The 16,888-nt window shown below is 39.1% G+C and overlaps 1 protein-coding gene across 5 annotated transcripts in view; it reads right to left on the bottom strand.

Moving 5' to 3' along the window:
• The window catches only part of CHD2 (chromodomain helicase DNA binding protein 2), a 124,818-nt gene that overhangs the window by 34,158 nt on the left and 73,772 nt on the right, over window positions 1-16,888 (bottom strand). For all 5 annotated transcript variants that reach the window (XR_005796205.1, XM_040493748.1, XM_040493750.1 and 2 more), the window contains 8 exons: window positions 13,983-14,132; window positions 12,977-13,125; window positions 11,884-11,980; window positions 11,362-11,454; window positions 7,775-7,945; window positions 6,611-6,786; window positions 3,225-3,266; window positions 1,776-1,915 (listed from right to left, as the gene is read on the bottom strand). Coding sequence is in view for 4 of the 5 variants with exons in the window: in XM_040493748.1 (XP_040349682.1) it covers window positions 1,776-1,915; window positions 3,225-3,266; window positions 6,611-6,786; window positions 7,775-7,945; window positions 11,362-11,454; window positions 11,884-11,980; window positions 12,977-13,125; window positions 13,983-14,132 (1,018 nt within the window). In the remaining variant the exon portion in view is untranslated. The remainder of the gene's footprint in view (window positions 1-1,775; window positions 1,916-3,224; window positions 3,267-6,610; window positions 6,787-7,774; window positions 7,946-11,361; window positions 11,455-11,883; window positions 11,981-12,976; window positions 13,126-13,982; window positions 14,133-16,888) is intronic.

Below are 16,888 nucleotides of genomic sequence, written 5' to 3'. Positions count from 1 at the left end.
GAGAGTTAAGTCAACATGAGAAAAGCAACCCCTGAAAGTTGAAAGTAAATGAAACTTAAAGGGGTTGTGCTATTAAGTGGGTGAGCTAACAGCAGAGAGAAAAGAAGAACTTCAAATAATTTTAAAACACAGTATTTTGACCGCCCAGAGCCAGTGGGATGAAAAAAAGCAAAGAAATCAAACTTTGAGGAGTAAGACTGGTATTGATATTTAGAAATGTGTCCAATGTAGGATAAGACAAATACATAATTATGTTAGCTTTTTTAGGAAAAATTTCCCGCTTGAAGGAAAGAGTTATCAACAATCTTACATCTGAATGAAAAATGTCATCCTGAACCCAGAGTTCATGGCAAATACAGATAGGGGGAACAAGTTACCAATGGCAGGAGGAAGCAATTAACCGGATCCAGAATGAAAACATGAATCAAAAAAGAGGGATGTGGGAGGCAGGGAACTGTTACAAGGAAATCTCACCAAAATATACTGGGAGATAGGAATAGCAAGGCGCAGAACATGGTTCTGCATTTTTGTGGGAATAAGGGGAAAAATATCATCTATTCATTTTTTGTAATATGTATTTTCTTATTTCTAGAAAGATACAAGAAACAGGGTACCCGTTTTTAAATTTTGAACCCTGTGAACGTAAAATTTATTCACAACAATTACAATGAAAAAAGAAAAGACTGTAAACTTAAAGTTTATTCTTGGGTGTATTCTGAGTGCTATAAAAAACATGAACTGGGATCACTGTCCAAACCACTTAAGTTTCTTTCACAAAAAAGGAAAAGACATCTAAAGAAACTTTTGACTCTACTGAAGATATTTTAATTTTTTTAATATTTATTTTTGAGAGAGAGAGAGAGAGAGAGAGTGTGCGTGAACACATGCACACATGTGGAGGTGGGGCACAGAGAGAGGGAGACACAGAATCTGAAGCAGCCTCCAGGCTCTGAGCTGTCAGCACAGAGCCTGACAGGGGGCTCAAACTCACGAACCATCAGATCATGACTTGAGCCGAAACTGGACACTTAACTGACTGAGCCACCCAGGCACCCCATCTAACTGAAGGTATTTTAAAATTCTACTACTTTCGATAATGCCCTTAAAAAAATCTAAAGCACAAATACCTCTTCACTGATCTTAGCTAACACTGCAAGCCAGACAACATGCTAATAGGCACTTTTCAGGTATGGGATTACACAGTAATCGTTCTAACCTCTGAGGCTGGCACCGTTACTCTCAGCAAATGAGACCATTGAGAGGGTATAACTTGTCACTCATAACAAATTCTAGTGCCACGAAAATCTCGCTGTAACAGAAATGTTTACAATATTCATCTCCTATTTTATTTATTCCAATTCTCTAATCCTTTTAAGTCTGTCACAACACAACTCATGCTTGTATATCCCAGATAATTAGAGATGATCGTTGTCAACAAGGTCCTCATTTGTAGCTGAAACACAGATGTATACAGTCAGCTCTGCCCACTCAGGGCTTTAGAGCGTTAACACGAATCTAAGGTTTCTGGAGCAACATCAGAAGAAAGCACTCATGCTGTTCATCACCTCCACCTTCTGCAAATCAACTTCGTTTGTGAGTCGAGCTCTGGGATCTCACAACACTGAGCTCACAGAAAGGAAGGTCAGAATACACACCTCAAAGGATTAGGGATGCATGGGATAGAAGTCTGTTCTTCAAAAACCAGCCCCTTAGCACAATTCCCATTCCCAAGTGCCAGGTCCAGGAGAACCATGGGCAGGGACTTGCTGACTTACCCTCGCTGGCATTTTCTTTCAGCTGTTCTTCATATTCCTGCATTGCTGATACACAGCTGTTGTGAATCAGCTCACCCAGGCGTTTCAGATCCGCTACGGACTTATCTACCAGCTCTGCATCGCGGGCTATGCACTCCAGCCTGAGGAAGGACAGATATGGGGACACATCAAGGCCCTGTGGCCACTGTTCTAATGTCACATGAGCTACCACCTGGTCCCCTACATGCTTGCTCCTGCAAAGACATCTTTCTCTCCTTTCCTCAATGGTTGTGTCAAGGCTCCACCAAGAGCCCTCCAACAGCGACGCAGGGCTAATGTACGCATTCCATCATTAAGAACTGTGCCTTGGAGTAGTTCACAAAACAAAGTAATTTCAAAAAACACAGGGGAAAGGAGTCGGCTTCCTTTACTAACTAGATGGGCTGTCTGACAATGGTAGCAGGTCAAGTGCCAAAAACTGCACTACTCTGCTGCTTTGGACAAGCTCACAATCCTTTCTCCAGCCCTACTCTCATTCGTTACAATATTCCTAGAAGCAAAGTACAGTTACTGCTACAGTATGTTTCACTGATCTCACATGAAGCATGCAAATATGTTAACGTCTAAAAATCAGTCTGCCCAAAGGAGCTAGACACACTTTCCCAGACCCTGGTGATTTTTATGGTACCGGGCTCAAAGACCAGCATTCTGACCTGGAGGATCAGCAACAATCCTGGCAAGGTGTGCCTGACTTTCTTGGTTTCACTGTTGCTACTGCTACACATCACTGCTTCCTCTCCAAACAGACAGGACAAAAACACACAGGCTTGTAATGTTCTACTACTCCAGAAGTTTATCAAGAATAAGAGAAAGGAATCTGGTATTCCCTTCAAATCAGTACTATTATTTATAGGATATATTGCTAATTCTGGACAAAGTACTAAACTAGGCTGAAAGAGTCTTGCTGAAATCCAACTTCTGAGTTCATTTTCAGAATGCACGTAAAATAGTGAAATAGTAATGACAGTCAACCTTTAGTAAGTTACAACTGGAAAGGTCTCAAGCTATTTGCATTTAATCCTCATGACACCCTATTAAGAAGAAGAAGAAGAAGACTACAAAATCGCAAATTTACATTACTGAATAAGAACTAGGATGCAAATAGTTACTACATGTATTCTTTCAAATGGAATTTTGTGAGCATCGCTTCTGGAAATTATTTCTTTGCATTACAGTTTTGAATGTACTTGCTACATCTTCCACTCCAGCAAAATCTCTCTTCAGATGGTCATCTTTGTCATCCCTCCCCAAAAGGCCGTGTACAATCACACAACACGCTAATATTTGTTAAAAAATTTCCAGGAAAATAAATGTTCTTAGCGTTAGTACTAAATGGAAAGTAGTACCTCCCCCCCCCAAAAAAACCCTGCTACATAATAAAAATGAAAAACAGGTGGATAAGGAGCTTACCGTTCAAGAGGGAGACCAAACTTCTTATATGCCTTGATGAACCTGAGAACAGGATCAATAAAACACATTAAAAAAGACGCTCTTAGCTCTGCTGATACAAATACAACACATCCTGTGATGAAACACGTCATACACACTGTCAAAACAGACTGAGCCCAATCCTTGCAACTGCCACTAACTAAAAGAGTGCTGAATGACTCTGAAACTTGTCAACTGAAAATAACGAGTGCTAAAGATGTAGTCAAAGTAAAGATCAATTTTACTCAGTGACTGAGCAAGAAACTGAAAGGGTCATTACAGAGAACAGAGATCTAACTCTAAAAATACCCTTTAGAAGGTACAAGTTTGTGGAGTTCAATATGGAGTAAATGATTCAACCACCACAACTCTTGGGATAAGACTCCAATATGGTTAACCTCTCTATTCAGTCCAATACTGTTACTATCGATTCCACATGGTAATTATTTTTTATTCTTTTCTGGTCAATAACACAACTGTAAGATTTTTAACACTGCCTCAAATACTTCTGGGAACAAGGCAAAGTAAATATATGATTTAAAAGTTCTTAGGCAAAACTATTTTGGAAACTCTACTGACTCCTCCTGTGCAACCTTATCTGCAAACAAAAATCCAATCGATCCACAAATCTCTACCCTTAACTGTGTTCTATGCTGGCTCGTCTGTCATCTGCTTCCCTCCCAACAGCTAAAAAGCAGGATGTCATGATACATCATAGTCCTCACCGTAATCTGCCACATCACTAAAATCAGACGTTTAACCGACTGAGCCATCCAGAGGCCCTCATTCATTCATTCTTAAGTTTTATTTATTTTAAGAGAGACAGCAAGCATGAGTGGGAGATGTGCAGAAGCTGACACGAGGCCCAATCTCATGAACCATGAGATCATGACCTGAGCCAAAATCAAGAGTTGGACGCTTATCCAACTGAGCCACCCAGGTGCACAGCCTCCCGCTCTGCCAGCTGATTTTTTAGAACTGCATAAAGCAGTAATTATAAAACTGTGTTGATGGGTTTATAACATGTAAAAATATAACTTGCCTGACAATAATAGCACAGAAGAGGGTTGAGGATTAAAGCTATATTGGAGTAAAACTTTAAGACAGCACTGGAATTAAGTTGATGATACTCCAAACAAAACTGTTTCAAGTTAAGGTACTAATTATAATCTCCAAGAAACCACTAGGAAAACAACTGAAAATACAGTAAACGAAACTATATGGGAAAATTATGAGAAACACAAAGAAACAAGGGAATTAAAATGATATACTAAAAAGCACCTACATAACACAAAAGTTTGTAGCCCTAGGAATAAAAAAAAACAAACAAAACATAAGACATAAAGAAAACAAATGGTAAAATGCAGGCATAAATTCTAACTTCTCAGTAATTACATGAAATGCAAATATGATTAAAGACTCCAAAATGAAAACCTTGAAAGAATAGATTTTTAAAATATGATAGAACTACATACTGTCTGTAAGAGACACAACCTAGGTTCAAAGACAGCATACTGAAGTAAAAAAGAGAAAAAGATAGTGTGCATACAATATCCAAAAGGAGCTGAAGTGGCAACACTGGTACAGATTTTTTTATTTATTTATTTATTCGACAGAGACAGAGACAGTGCAAGTTGGGGAGGGGCAAAGAGTACGGGAGAGGGAGAGAATCCTAAGCAAGGTCCACGCGGCCAGCACAGAGCCTGACTCGGTGCTCAAACCCACAAAACTGCGAGATCATCACCTGAGCCGAAACCAGAGTCAGATGCTTAACCAACTGAGCCACCCAGTCGCCCCCAGTATCAGATATGTTAAAATGAACTTTAGGACAAAAATCATTACGAGAGACAAAAAAAAAAAAAAAAAAAAAAGAGAGAACATCTTATTATAAAAGGGCCTATTCATGCAGATCAGTAAGGAAATGGAAGACTCAGACAACATGGAAACAAACAGGCATAACAAACATCTGTAGAACGTTGTGTCCAACTATCACAGAATATGTTCTTTTTTAAAAAATTTTATTTTTGAAAGAGAGAGCGAGCGCACGAGCAGGGGAGGGACAGAAAGAGGGGGAGACAGAGGATCTGAAGCAAGCTCTGTGCTGACAGCAGACAGCCCCATGTGGGGCTCAAACTCACGAACCACGAGATCATGACCTGAGCCGAAGTTGGACGCTTAACCGACTGAGCCACCCAGGCGCCCCCACATTCTTTTCAAAATAATACTGAGGGTAGGAGGCAAGAGGACGTAAGGTATACATATAAGACTACCTACAAATTCAAAATGGTTACGATGATAACATTGTAAGTATGAGAGGACATATACTCTATTCTGTCAATGTTTGCATATATTTACACTGTTCCATAATAAAAAAAGAAGGAAAGGATAGTTATAACAATTCAGGGGAAAATAAAGACCTCACAGTTTATATTAACTTGGAAGGACTAATTGATATGAAGTATCTTCATACTATTTTCTTCAGCCTAAAATAAAAAACATCATGCAAAGTGGGGAAAAAAATGCTTACAAGCATTTTTGGAGGGCAGATGTGTATGAATTACATACCAACAAATGTGCAATAAGTATGGACACAGACATCTAAAATCAGTTACAAGTGAGAAAAGGATGCAGAACCAGTATGTTGGGTATACTACTAATAAACCAAACCACACCCAAATGGGTATCAGCTTGATGGGAAGTGAGCTGGGAAGACCAAGGGTATGAAAGTAGCATTATCCATACTGTTTTAATTTTTTACATTCATACTATTTCTTTTATATACACAGACACTTGGGCATGTGTGCATTCTTTTTTTTTTTTTTTTTTTTTTTTTTTTTTTTCTGAGAGAGAGAATTCAAACTGAGGAGAGGCAGAGAGTGAGAGAGAATCCCAAACAGGCTCCGTGTTGTCAGCACAGAGCCTGACACAGGGGCTCAATCCTACAACCCATGAGATCATGACCTGAACTGAAACCAAGAGTCAGGGGCTTAACCAACTGAGCCACCCAGGCGTCCCTATATTCCTATTCTTAAATAAAGAAAAAAAAGAAAGGCTCAGCCCAAGTTTACCTCCAATTATGTCTTTTCTCTTGGGGGGCTGGACTTCCTTTGTGAAAATGCTCAGAGTAACCAGAGAACAGAAGAAAACAAAAAGAGCTGAGCAACCAACAAGAGAGTGCTCAAGCGAGGAAAACCCTGGAGAGGGAAGAACCATTTTGGAGACTCAGGGAAGGATTCCGTCTCCTGCCTTCCTTGCAGGTTGTCAGCCTCTGCCCTCCCTGTCTTAAATGCCAGGAATCCCAGCAGCCCACGGCTCACAGCACACCCTCCAAACACACTCGAGTGAGAGACAGCAGAGCCTCCACAAACCTTCGGATCTCTGCATCGGTAAATCCCTCGACAAGGTCCTTCCGCACACTTCGGGGGCGCCCCCTGCGCTTTGGCTTCTTGTCATCATCGGAGTCATCGGTCTCACTCTCAGAGGCAGAGGATCTCTGGGCTTGCCTCTTGGACTCAGTGTCAGAGTCACTGTCATTTGTCTGAGCCTGAAAGGGCAAAGTCACATTGTAGCTAGTGCCAAGCACAAGAGGCCAAAGGACCAAAGCCAGCCCATCTTAATTCTTTAGTACCCGGAACTTTTCATCCTATCGGACACGTCCATTTTCCTTTAAGACAATAAGGAGGCAGATTTCACATCATGAAGGTAGACCTGCTTGGGATATTCATATTTCCAGAGATATACTGAAACGTAATGCCAAGTGAAATGGAATAAAACTATCTGAATTGTAGGTTCATGTTTACTTCCTTGGGTAAGTTACTTTACCCCCTTTGTGCTTACGTTTTCCATTTGTAAAATGGGGAGAACAGTACCTCTTACTTGGGTTTTCATGAAGATTTAAATGAGTCAATAGGCACAATAACATGACTATGCCTGGCACACAATTAGTGCTCAATCAACGGTAGCTACTATTACTAATATTCATTTGCTATGACCTTGGCCAAATCTGTTATGTCCAACAAACTGGTAATAAAACTTGTTCTACCTGTATCAATGTTGTTGTAACAATTAAATTAGATGGAGCTTGTAATGGTGCTTTATAAGCTGTGAAGTACGTGTTTGTTCTCTGTTTGCAGTCATATAATCTCTTACGAGGTATTTATACCAAGTGCCATGAACAAACATTTAAAGGCAAAAGGAGGTTGGCTCTAAAAGTCAAAGGCACAGTCAAATAGAACCAAGCTGCTAGGATTACTGGTTCTAATCTCAACAGGAAAATGCACATTTCTGCCAAACTCCAATCCCATCCATCTGTCTCACAAAGAACCAATTTATAAAGATCAAATGTCAAACCGGTGCACTCATGAGCAAAGCAGAGTGCTCTTTCTCTGAGAATTTTACTCTAAAATATTCCTCCCATGTCAAGGCAACAATGTAAAGCCTCTTTCTTGAATAATCAGTACTTCCATAGTAATTTAATAATTAGTACTTTGCAGAGTAAGAAGTACTTTCCTATCTTGATCTCACTTGATCACCTTTTTAGTGGAACTCCGAATTCGAGGCAACATATAAATTTCTTCTAGCTCCTTCTGACGCTCTTCCTCCTCTACTTTTTTTCTTTGCTCCTCTGGAATGATCTCATCCCAGTCCTTGTGAGGCCGCTCTTCTAGCTCTTCTTCATCTTCCATTGTTGCAAAGTTGGCAACCTTCAAACAAATGGACAACTCATTGCCTGACTGACATTTCCCTATTTCCCAAACACCATCTGCTAAACCTCCAACTCAGCCAGCATTTTTAATCCAAATAAGACACTGTAATATCAGAACTCCTGTGATATTATATAATCAGATAATCAATTATCTGCTAATCTCTCCCTTATTCTCCCTAAATCATCCTGCCAAACCCTCATCAGAAATATTACTGAGAAATAGGGAAACAGATATAAAGATATAAATTGTCTTAGAAGTTTTATGCAAAGATTTGTTGTTAAATCATACACAAATATGATACTAACTGGAAAATTTAGAGTTACTTAAATACCAATCCATTATGAAATTATCATTCTAAATTATAAATTGCTACTAAGTAGTGCTCATTGGAAATAATGCATAACTCAAAGCAGAAGCAATCAATACCCAACCAGCTGCCTTACTCATTTTTATCTGAAGTATAGAAACTAAAGGTATGCAATGATTTCATACACTCAAAAGTGCACGTTACTCTCAGAAATGAAAACGAGAATACAAAACACAAAAAATTCAAACAAACCTGGAAGAATATTCCATTTGTGACATATCAAATATTTATTATCTGGCATCGATTTGTACATATGTACACATATGTATACGCGTATGTATACGTATTATGTATATGTATATATGTACACCAGAACAAAAATCATCTAAGTGTACGCATTTCAAAGACTCGGACTGTGGCTACACACAGACACATCCTACAGCTCTGGTCAGCCTCTGAGCAGTGGTGGGCAAGCCCCAGACACAGGCTTCACATCCTTTTTACACCCTCCCATCTAGTCTTTAAGGCTATAATTAAGTACAAAAGAGCTTTTGGAGGTTCCATTCCTCAAAGTCACTTAGAACTGACAGTGAAACCAGAAGTTTATGACTTTTGGCCACAATTAATTCTAACTTCCACCACAAGATACTGTGGTCTTCAGGATAAGATTTTTATAATTCCAAGGCAAAAACAAAAGATATAATTTCTTAGACTGAAAATTTAACATTTTTGTTTTATAAAATCATTTGCCCAATCTCTTAAATTAAGTACTGTCTGTAATTACTTTAGATCTGACTTTTAAAACAGCTAGATAAAAATAACATAAATGATATAAATATATATGTCAGTGGTTCATGCAGACGGGAAGTGAAGTGGTTAAAGTGCGAAGTGGTTAAAGGCCACACGCTACAGGCCAGACCCCCTGCCTAGGATGTAATCATAACTCTAATATGTGTCACCTTAGCAAATCTACTTAGCCCCTCTGTGCCTAAGATGCCTTATCGATAAAACGAAGAAAATAATATCTATTTCATCCTAGGTTTGTAAAAGGGCTTGAAGTATCCAAATATCAATTACTTAAGAAAATAGTAATCTTAAGTAATTACTATTACTTAAGAAAATAGTAATCTTAAGTTATCTCAAAAAAAGCTTACTATCTTTTCCAACATATTAAATTAGGATAAAAAAGGATTTGTGGGAAAAACAAAGTCAATTCAGTTGAAACACTCCAGAAATAAAAAAGCCCCTCTAGGGTAGACAGACTCTTACTGTTAATCAAATCACTTGATCAGGTACTGAAATGTAACAGCCAAAAAGGCTTTAGAAAGGCAAGGGTCACCAGTAATATGCGGACCACTTCTGATTAACCTGTTAATATGCAGAAATTGTTATACCTAATCACATAATATTTTGACCAAATCATCATCATGAAGATTACTTTTTAAAAGAGAGTAGTATTCATAGAAGTGGGAGTCCAGTACAAACAGTAATAATTCACCTTGAGCCTCAAACACACTTACTCTGATCCTTTGGTTTATTCAGTTCCTTCTGTGTTCTTCCTCTGAGACAACTTCTACCTGTGGCCAAACTTGGACCTCGTCACATACTAGTGCTCCCTTCCCAACACTTCGCCCATCTCTCTCACAATCCTAAAGGTTGTACTGCATTTAACCATCACTGGAACCTTCAGATGTCCCCTGCTTCTCTAACCTGTATGGAAGCAGCCCGTAGCCAATCCTTTCAACCATGTTCTCACTTGAATTCGGGAAACTTTTGCCACGTGGACAATCCTCAGTATCGCAAGCCAATCTACCACCTTGGGACCACCAAATGAACCAATCCCTCTGGCCTCAAGTACCACTGGAGGAAGTCATATGACCCTGCTGACTGGCTCCAACTTGAAGTCCTATCTTTTTTTTTTTTTTTTTTTATTTTTTTTTTTTCAACATTTATTTATTTTTGGGACAGAGAGAGACAGAGCATGAACGGGGGAGGGGCAGAGAGAGAGGGAGACACAGAATCGGAAACAGGCTCCAGGCTCTGAGCCATCAGCCCAGAGCCTGACGCGGGGCTCGAACTCACGGACCGCGAGATCGTGACCTGGCTGAAGTCGGACGCTTAACCGACTGCGCCACCCAGGCGCCCCTTGAAGTCCTATCTTCTAAATTCAGCTCACTCCTCCCTTCAGTTCCTCCCGTAACTCTTGGCCCCACCTATGGCTGTCTCAAATCATTTCTACTTTATTTACTTACTGGTAATTAGAGTCACCAAGGAAGGAATCCCACATCTTCTCTCCCCTCCTAGACCCTGAAGCGTACCTTCCTTTTTCTTTTGAAGGCCAACTCCATCACCATGTTTTTGATTATATCCCTTCTACTCTCTTCTAAGGCAATGTGTTATCAAATTTTCCTTCTTTCCTTAGAACCTCCAGTATCTCCCTATTCTCAAGCTCTTTCCTCAACCTAAAGACATAACATCTTTCAAAACCCTTGCCTTCCTTGACTCTTCTATCCTCATAAATCACCTTCACTACACTCTTTATAAGCTTTTAAATTAAGTCTATACTCAATGCTGCCACCTCCTTCCTATTCATCTGGTGCCCAGCTTCTGCACTTAGATCTGACCTCATTTAATTTTGTTGTATCAGACACCACTCTATATTGCTCTTAAGAGAAAAAAAAAAAAACCACCAAGTCATCAAGAGCTTTCTGTCACCTTCTGTTTCATACCTTTGACCTCTTTTGTCATCTGATTCTATTAATGTCTCTCCACAACCCCTTCCACACTTTCCAGAGCTCCACACTATCTGCTTCTCCACATATCTCATTGACACATATTCTGAGCCCCTTCACCAACTTTTCTCTATCCACTGACTCTGACTGGGCAGAGCACACCACGTAAGCTACTACCTACACACAGAAGGCTATCTATAGTCTACACTCACGATAACTATCTATACACACACCTGGAACTTGGGAAAAGAAAGGTAAGAGTCAACTGAGGTAAATTAAACGTAGAGCACCTTGCACACAGGAAGTACTCACAGATAATTAGTAGTAGTTAATAAATCAATGCTGAGAATTTCCTCCCACAATAATTTTCATACCTTAAACTGTGACAGAAGCTCATCTGTCGCACTTGTTGACACTTCATTCTCTCTAGTTTCAGCCAAGCGTAAAATTTCATCTATGTCCATTTCCTAAAGGGACACCAACAATACAATATGGTAAATGGTCAACAGTTATCAGCATGAACTGCAGATGTTTGGTGCAAATAAACCAAATCTCCTTTCTGATACTTCATTTACCTTTACAGTACTCAAGCTTATTCCTTTACCTCTAATGTCTCAAACTATTATTTATACAAATGACAAGGTGAACTTAGGAAATTACAGGAAATAAAACTGGAATCAAAAGGAGCAAAGACAGAATCCTCAAATGCTTTTCTCATTCTTTCCTATTCTATTTAGTAAGAGCTTTGAGCTCTATTAAAAATAAAAAAGAAACTATACCCTTCAAGTAATTACTATTCTTTATAAACACCTCTAACAGACTCAAAATCTGCTTCCAGAAAAATTTAGACTCCCACGGATGCTTGTCAAAAACGTTTTTTCCTCATTGTTAATTACCTGAGGCTCTGACTCCTCCCCTTCAAGTTCTTTGAAGAGATCCTCTGCTCCAAATTTCAAAATAGCTGTCAGCTCTTCTTTATTAAAAGGATTTGAGCTGTAGAAGTAAAATGTAGTTGTAATCTCGCAGGAATGTCAAATAACCTCTATGGAATTCTACTATAAAATAACTACCCTTCAAAAAGGAGTCAAATTACTGGTAAATTCTGCCCCAAGAAAAATGATCTCTCAAAGATTTCATTTTTTTTAATCCCCAGGATAAGTCTGTGTTGGTAAAGCTAACCTAGCCACAGACTAAGAAATGAATTATTTTCCCGACAGCTCATCCATTACAGGGTTAAGAAACATAATTAGCAACATGAAAGAAGAGAATTCTTTTTTCTCTTTGTCCTTTGACTCAGAAAGTTATCGTTTACCAAGAATTTTCAACCTCTCATCTTTGGTCCAAAATAAAAGAACCAAGCTTTTTCCATTTAGGTTCCTCTTGAATGGAAAATGATCTGAAAATATTCTTTTTAGGGAAGGGCTCATTTGACTTCTACTTGTGACAGAGGCTGCAGGGAGGCCTCAGAAGACACTCAGCAATTTGGTCAAAACGTAAACTCAATCAGAAATAATTGTGCTCCTAAATAAAACCAACTGAAACTTGACTATCTTCCTTCTAGACCTTTCTGTTTTTAGTAGGAAAAGTAACAATCTCCACACAAACATTTTTCACCAATAGTAAACAGCGGCCAACCCCATCTGGCAGATTCTCACTACTGAAATGTTTAAGGTGACTTCGCGCTGAGATGAAAGTATGATGGAGGGGCATGTGGCTGCCACTGCTGCTGCGTCAAATGTCATATGTGGAGACAAAACCAAAAGGCAAGCAGAGGGGCAAGAAAGGGAGAGCACATGAGCAGAGGGCTGAGAGGCAAAAAAAGAAATTAAAAAAATGAAAATGACATCTTGTGGTCTTGGATTGGCCTTCTCTAGGTAATTAATGAATAACACCAGTTGTAGAGAATCCTATTAGAAGGATGAATTCTATGAACTGTTGATGTAAAATCAGTTTGGCTCTGACCACCTCCTCTGTCTTTCTGGCACTTACTTGGACCTTCCTGAGTTGTTTTCTAGAACTGTCCGGCCAGTGGTATCCATGCGCTGAATCACCAGATGGTCCAATACCATCTTCTTTTTGGCCCGTTCAATGATCTCCTCCTCCACAGTCCCCTTTGTAACCAACCGGTAAATATTTACCTACACAAAGAGAAAAGGTTATGTTTATACCAGATCTCTCTCTCTCTCTCTCTCTCTCTCTCTCTCTCACACACACACACACACACACACACACACACACACACACACACACGTTACCTCTGTCTAAAACCAAGAAGAGAAATAAAAAAAGACTTACTCTCCTACCAGAAATGACTATAAGCCATCCATCCAAACAGGTGGCTTGAGTAGATGCAATATTTTTACCGTAACCAGTTACAATCTTAAATAAGACTGCCTCTAAAGAACTATTATCATAGCCTATTCTAATGATAAAAATCTTGCTAAGAATAATCAGTTTCACTGGTGAAAAGTTTCACCAAAACTGAACCTCTGGCCGAATATGAAACTTAGGTGTTACCCGATACTAGAGCAGATTTTGAGATTCACATGGAATCTCAAAGCAAAAAACAAAAAACAAAAAAAAGCAAGCATGTATTTTTACAACATAGCTCAGAGCGAACACTGTCATGTGTAATAAAAATAGGCCATTTTAAACAATGTTAGATTATTTAACAACTTACCCACATTAAAATAGAGAAAAATTTCAGTTCTAAATCTATTCATCAAATCTCTTTCCTGGGGTAAACCTGAAAGTCATTGGTGATATACTTTTCAAACACCAAAAGAGAACAGTTCCCTAAGAAGTTCATCTTAGCCCCAAAACACCTTAGACGCCTTCTCTGTACTAATTAACAAGCAGGCATCTACACTTAAGGAAATGAAAGCAAACCAGGAAAAAAAGCATTTTACAAACATCCTGGAAGGGCTTAATAACACCCCCCCCCCCCACTTTTGGGCCTCCCCCAAACCACATCCAGATGTCTCTCTCCACTGACCTGCTTCTTCTGACCAATTCTGTGGGCTCGGGCTTGTGCCTGCAAGTCGTTCTGGGGGTTCCAGTCAGAGTCAAAGATGACGACCGTGTCTGCCGAAGCCAGATTGATTCCCAGGCCACCAGCCCTTGTCGAGAGCAGGAAACAGAAGTCCTGTACACAATGCAATATACTACTTTATGCAGTGGCCTTCTCAGAAACAGTTTCACAGTCCAATAAGCCCTTACACCTGGAAACCCCTGCAGGTGTGAAGAAAAGTGAGATATGATGGACAAACTTTATGGAGGCTACAAGAATGTCAGGGATTTGATGGTAGAGTGAATTTTCGTTTCATTAAGCTGAAAGAGTCAGTGCAGTACACTAAGGAGTAAAGTCGATTCTAATAAGGCAACCAGAACCAAAGAATTAGTGTTTTCTCCTGGCTAAAACTAGTGTTACAAGCAGTTAACAAAATCCAGAGAAACTTCATTATCAAGGGGATCATTCCAGCAAGTTGCCTAGACACTCATTTTCTGGGTAAAGGTGAACTATGCCTCATAAGGTAGTCGGTTAAGTGGGTGAGGAACACAGCGACACTGCAGCAACAGATCACATGCACTGGGACCAGCAAGAAGCACAGGATCCCTGATCAGCACGGCACACGCACAAAACAAAACGGAGCTGAAAAAAAATGTGCGGAGCACAAAAAAATGTGTGGCTGAAGAGTCACGTGCAGGAAAAGACCCAGGCTCTGACATACTCGTTTTCACACCAATAATAGAGAATAAGCAGCCATGTATACCTGCCTGCACCTGAGCGCTCAGAAAATATGGGGCAGGAGACAGAGAATAAATTGTGTGAATCAGAAGAAAAGAAAGCCAAACAGATTTCTATTTTTAGGGCATTTGATCATGTATGTCAAAGGCTGACACCTTTTTGGCACACAAGTGACACTCAAAAATTGGTAGTTCTGAGTTGCATTTTGATAAATGAGTGTATTTAATATACAAAGACACAACGAAAAGCTCTCCACAGTCTGATTAAGTCACCCTCACCAGCATTTGGCCATAAAAATTTTAAAAATAGAGATAGCGGTCTCAGAAGAACTTTAAACAATTCCAGTAAAGACTGATCAACAGCTGTGCTGAGGCACACACTTCATGATGCTTGGTACAAATACCAAGCGACACGCCACACTCTAATTTACAGAAGCCTACAGGTAAACAGTGGACACTTCAGAATGAGATACCTACACCAAATAAAACACGGGGTCTGAATTAATCATAGAAACAATTTTCTCTATCAAAGATAATATGAATTATAAGATGTTATTTGTGTCTACTATCACACTGAAGAGAGAAACTCAACGAAATTCAATGCTGCTAAGGGTGACATAAAAATGGAAATACTCATGCACAAGGAGTATGAATATGAACAGTTTTGGGAAATGTAGCAAAGTATACCAAAAACCTTTTTTAAATGCTCATACGCTCTTGACTACACATCCAAAGACAACAAAGTGTGTGATCAGGTTTAATCATTAGGTTAAATAAAGGCACGAGCATGAGAAAATATTAGAAATTAATGTTTTTAATCTTTAATGACATGGGAAAATGCTCACAGAATTTTAAATGAAAAGTGACAACTATATGCAAAAGGATCCAATTAGGTAAACATACAGAGAAATAAACAGTTACATCCATTATGAATGGAAACACACCCCAATGATGTGAGCAGCCAGTTATCTCGGGAATGGGGGTTTTGTACTATTTTTCTTCTTCGTACTCTTCACCATCTCCTAAATTTCTAAATGTGCATCGCATATTTCCCCCCAATGTTAAAGTATTTATTTTTTCTTAATAAAAAAGGCTCAGATGTGCAAAAACAAAAAAACAAAAAATGGTAGAAAACCTGTATCTTATATACAGCCATGGGGTAAAGAATTGAGATTTAAAAAAAAAAAAAAAAAAAAGCGGCAACTTTAGCTTTTCTCTGAGAGAAAAGGGTAATATGAAACATTCAAAATATTTTTAATGTTTATTTATTTATTTTGAGAATGTGCAAGCAGGGGAGGGGCAGAGAGAGAGGGAGAGAGAATCCCAAGCAGGCACCGCGCTGTAAGCACACAGCCCGTGTCCATCTCATGAACAATGAGATCACGACCTGAGCCGAAATCAAGAGTCAGATGCTTAACCAACTGAGCCACACAGGCACCCCTCATATTATTTTTTAAACTAAGAGTAGGGAACACAAAACCAATTTCAATAAATACTAAATAATAAAAATAGCTAGCATTTACTGAGTACTAGTTATGTGTCAGGCAAGGAGCCTAGTGATTGCTGTGTGTGGATTACTGCATTTAATCCACTAACATTTTAGGCTAAAGAAGCCAAAATACTTTTTGTCTAACTAGGACTACGATGTACAGTTCTAGAGGCAGAAGACATACCATTTTGGAGAAAGAGACATAAACACTAAGAATTTAGCATTTAGCCCTTTAGAAAGCAGAACATTCTTAACTAAAATTTAAATGGAAAAAAAAAAAAGACGTAAGAGAACTCTCTTTATAACTTTAAACATTATGTTTCGTTTTTTTGTTCTTGGTGATAGTTATGTGGGTGTTTTCACTTTGTAAACATTCATCAAACTCTATACTTAAAATGTGCGTACTTTTATTTTTGAGAGAGCGAGAGTGCACTGATAGCACGGAGCCCACTGCAGGTTCAAACTCAAGAACCATGAGATCGTGACCCGAGCTCAAGTCAGATGCTTAACAATCGAGGCACCCCAAAATGTGTGTACTTTTTTATATGCATGACACTTCAATTTAAGAAACCTGACTTGAAAAAAATCAAAAGAAAGCAGAATGTTCAGTCCATTCTACCTACACAAAGTAGTGGCCCAGGCTTCAGAAGCGCTCATGTTCTCTC

This window comes from Herpailurus yagouaroundi, unplaced genomic scaffold, assembly GCF_014898765.1.
Source record: "Herpailurus yagouaroundi ecotype Mexico unplaced genomic scaffold, PumYag 185, whole genome shotgun sequence".
In the NCBI taxonomy this organism is placed as follows: Eukaryota; Metazoa; Chordata; class Mammalia; order Carnivora; family Felidae; genus Herpailurus; species Herpailurus yagouaroundi.
Note: the sequence above shows the minus strand (reverse complement) of the source record. Positions and strands in the feature narration are given on the sequence as shown.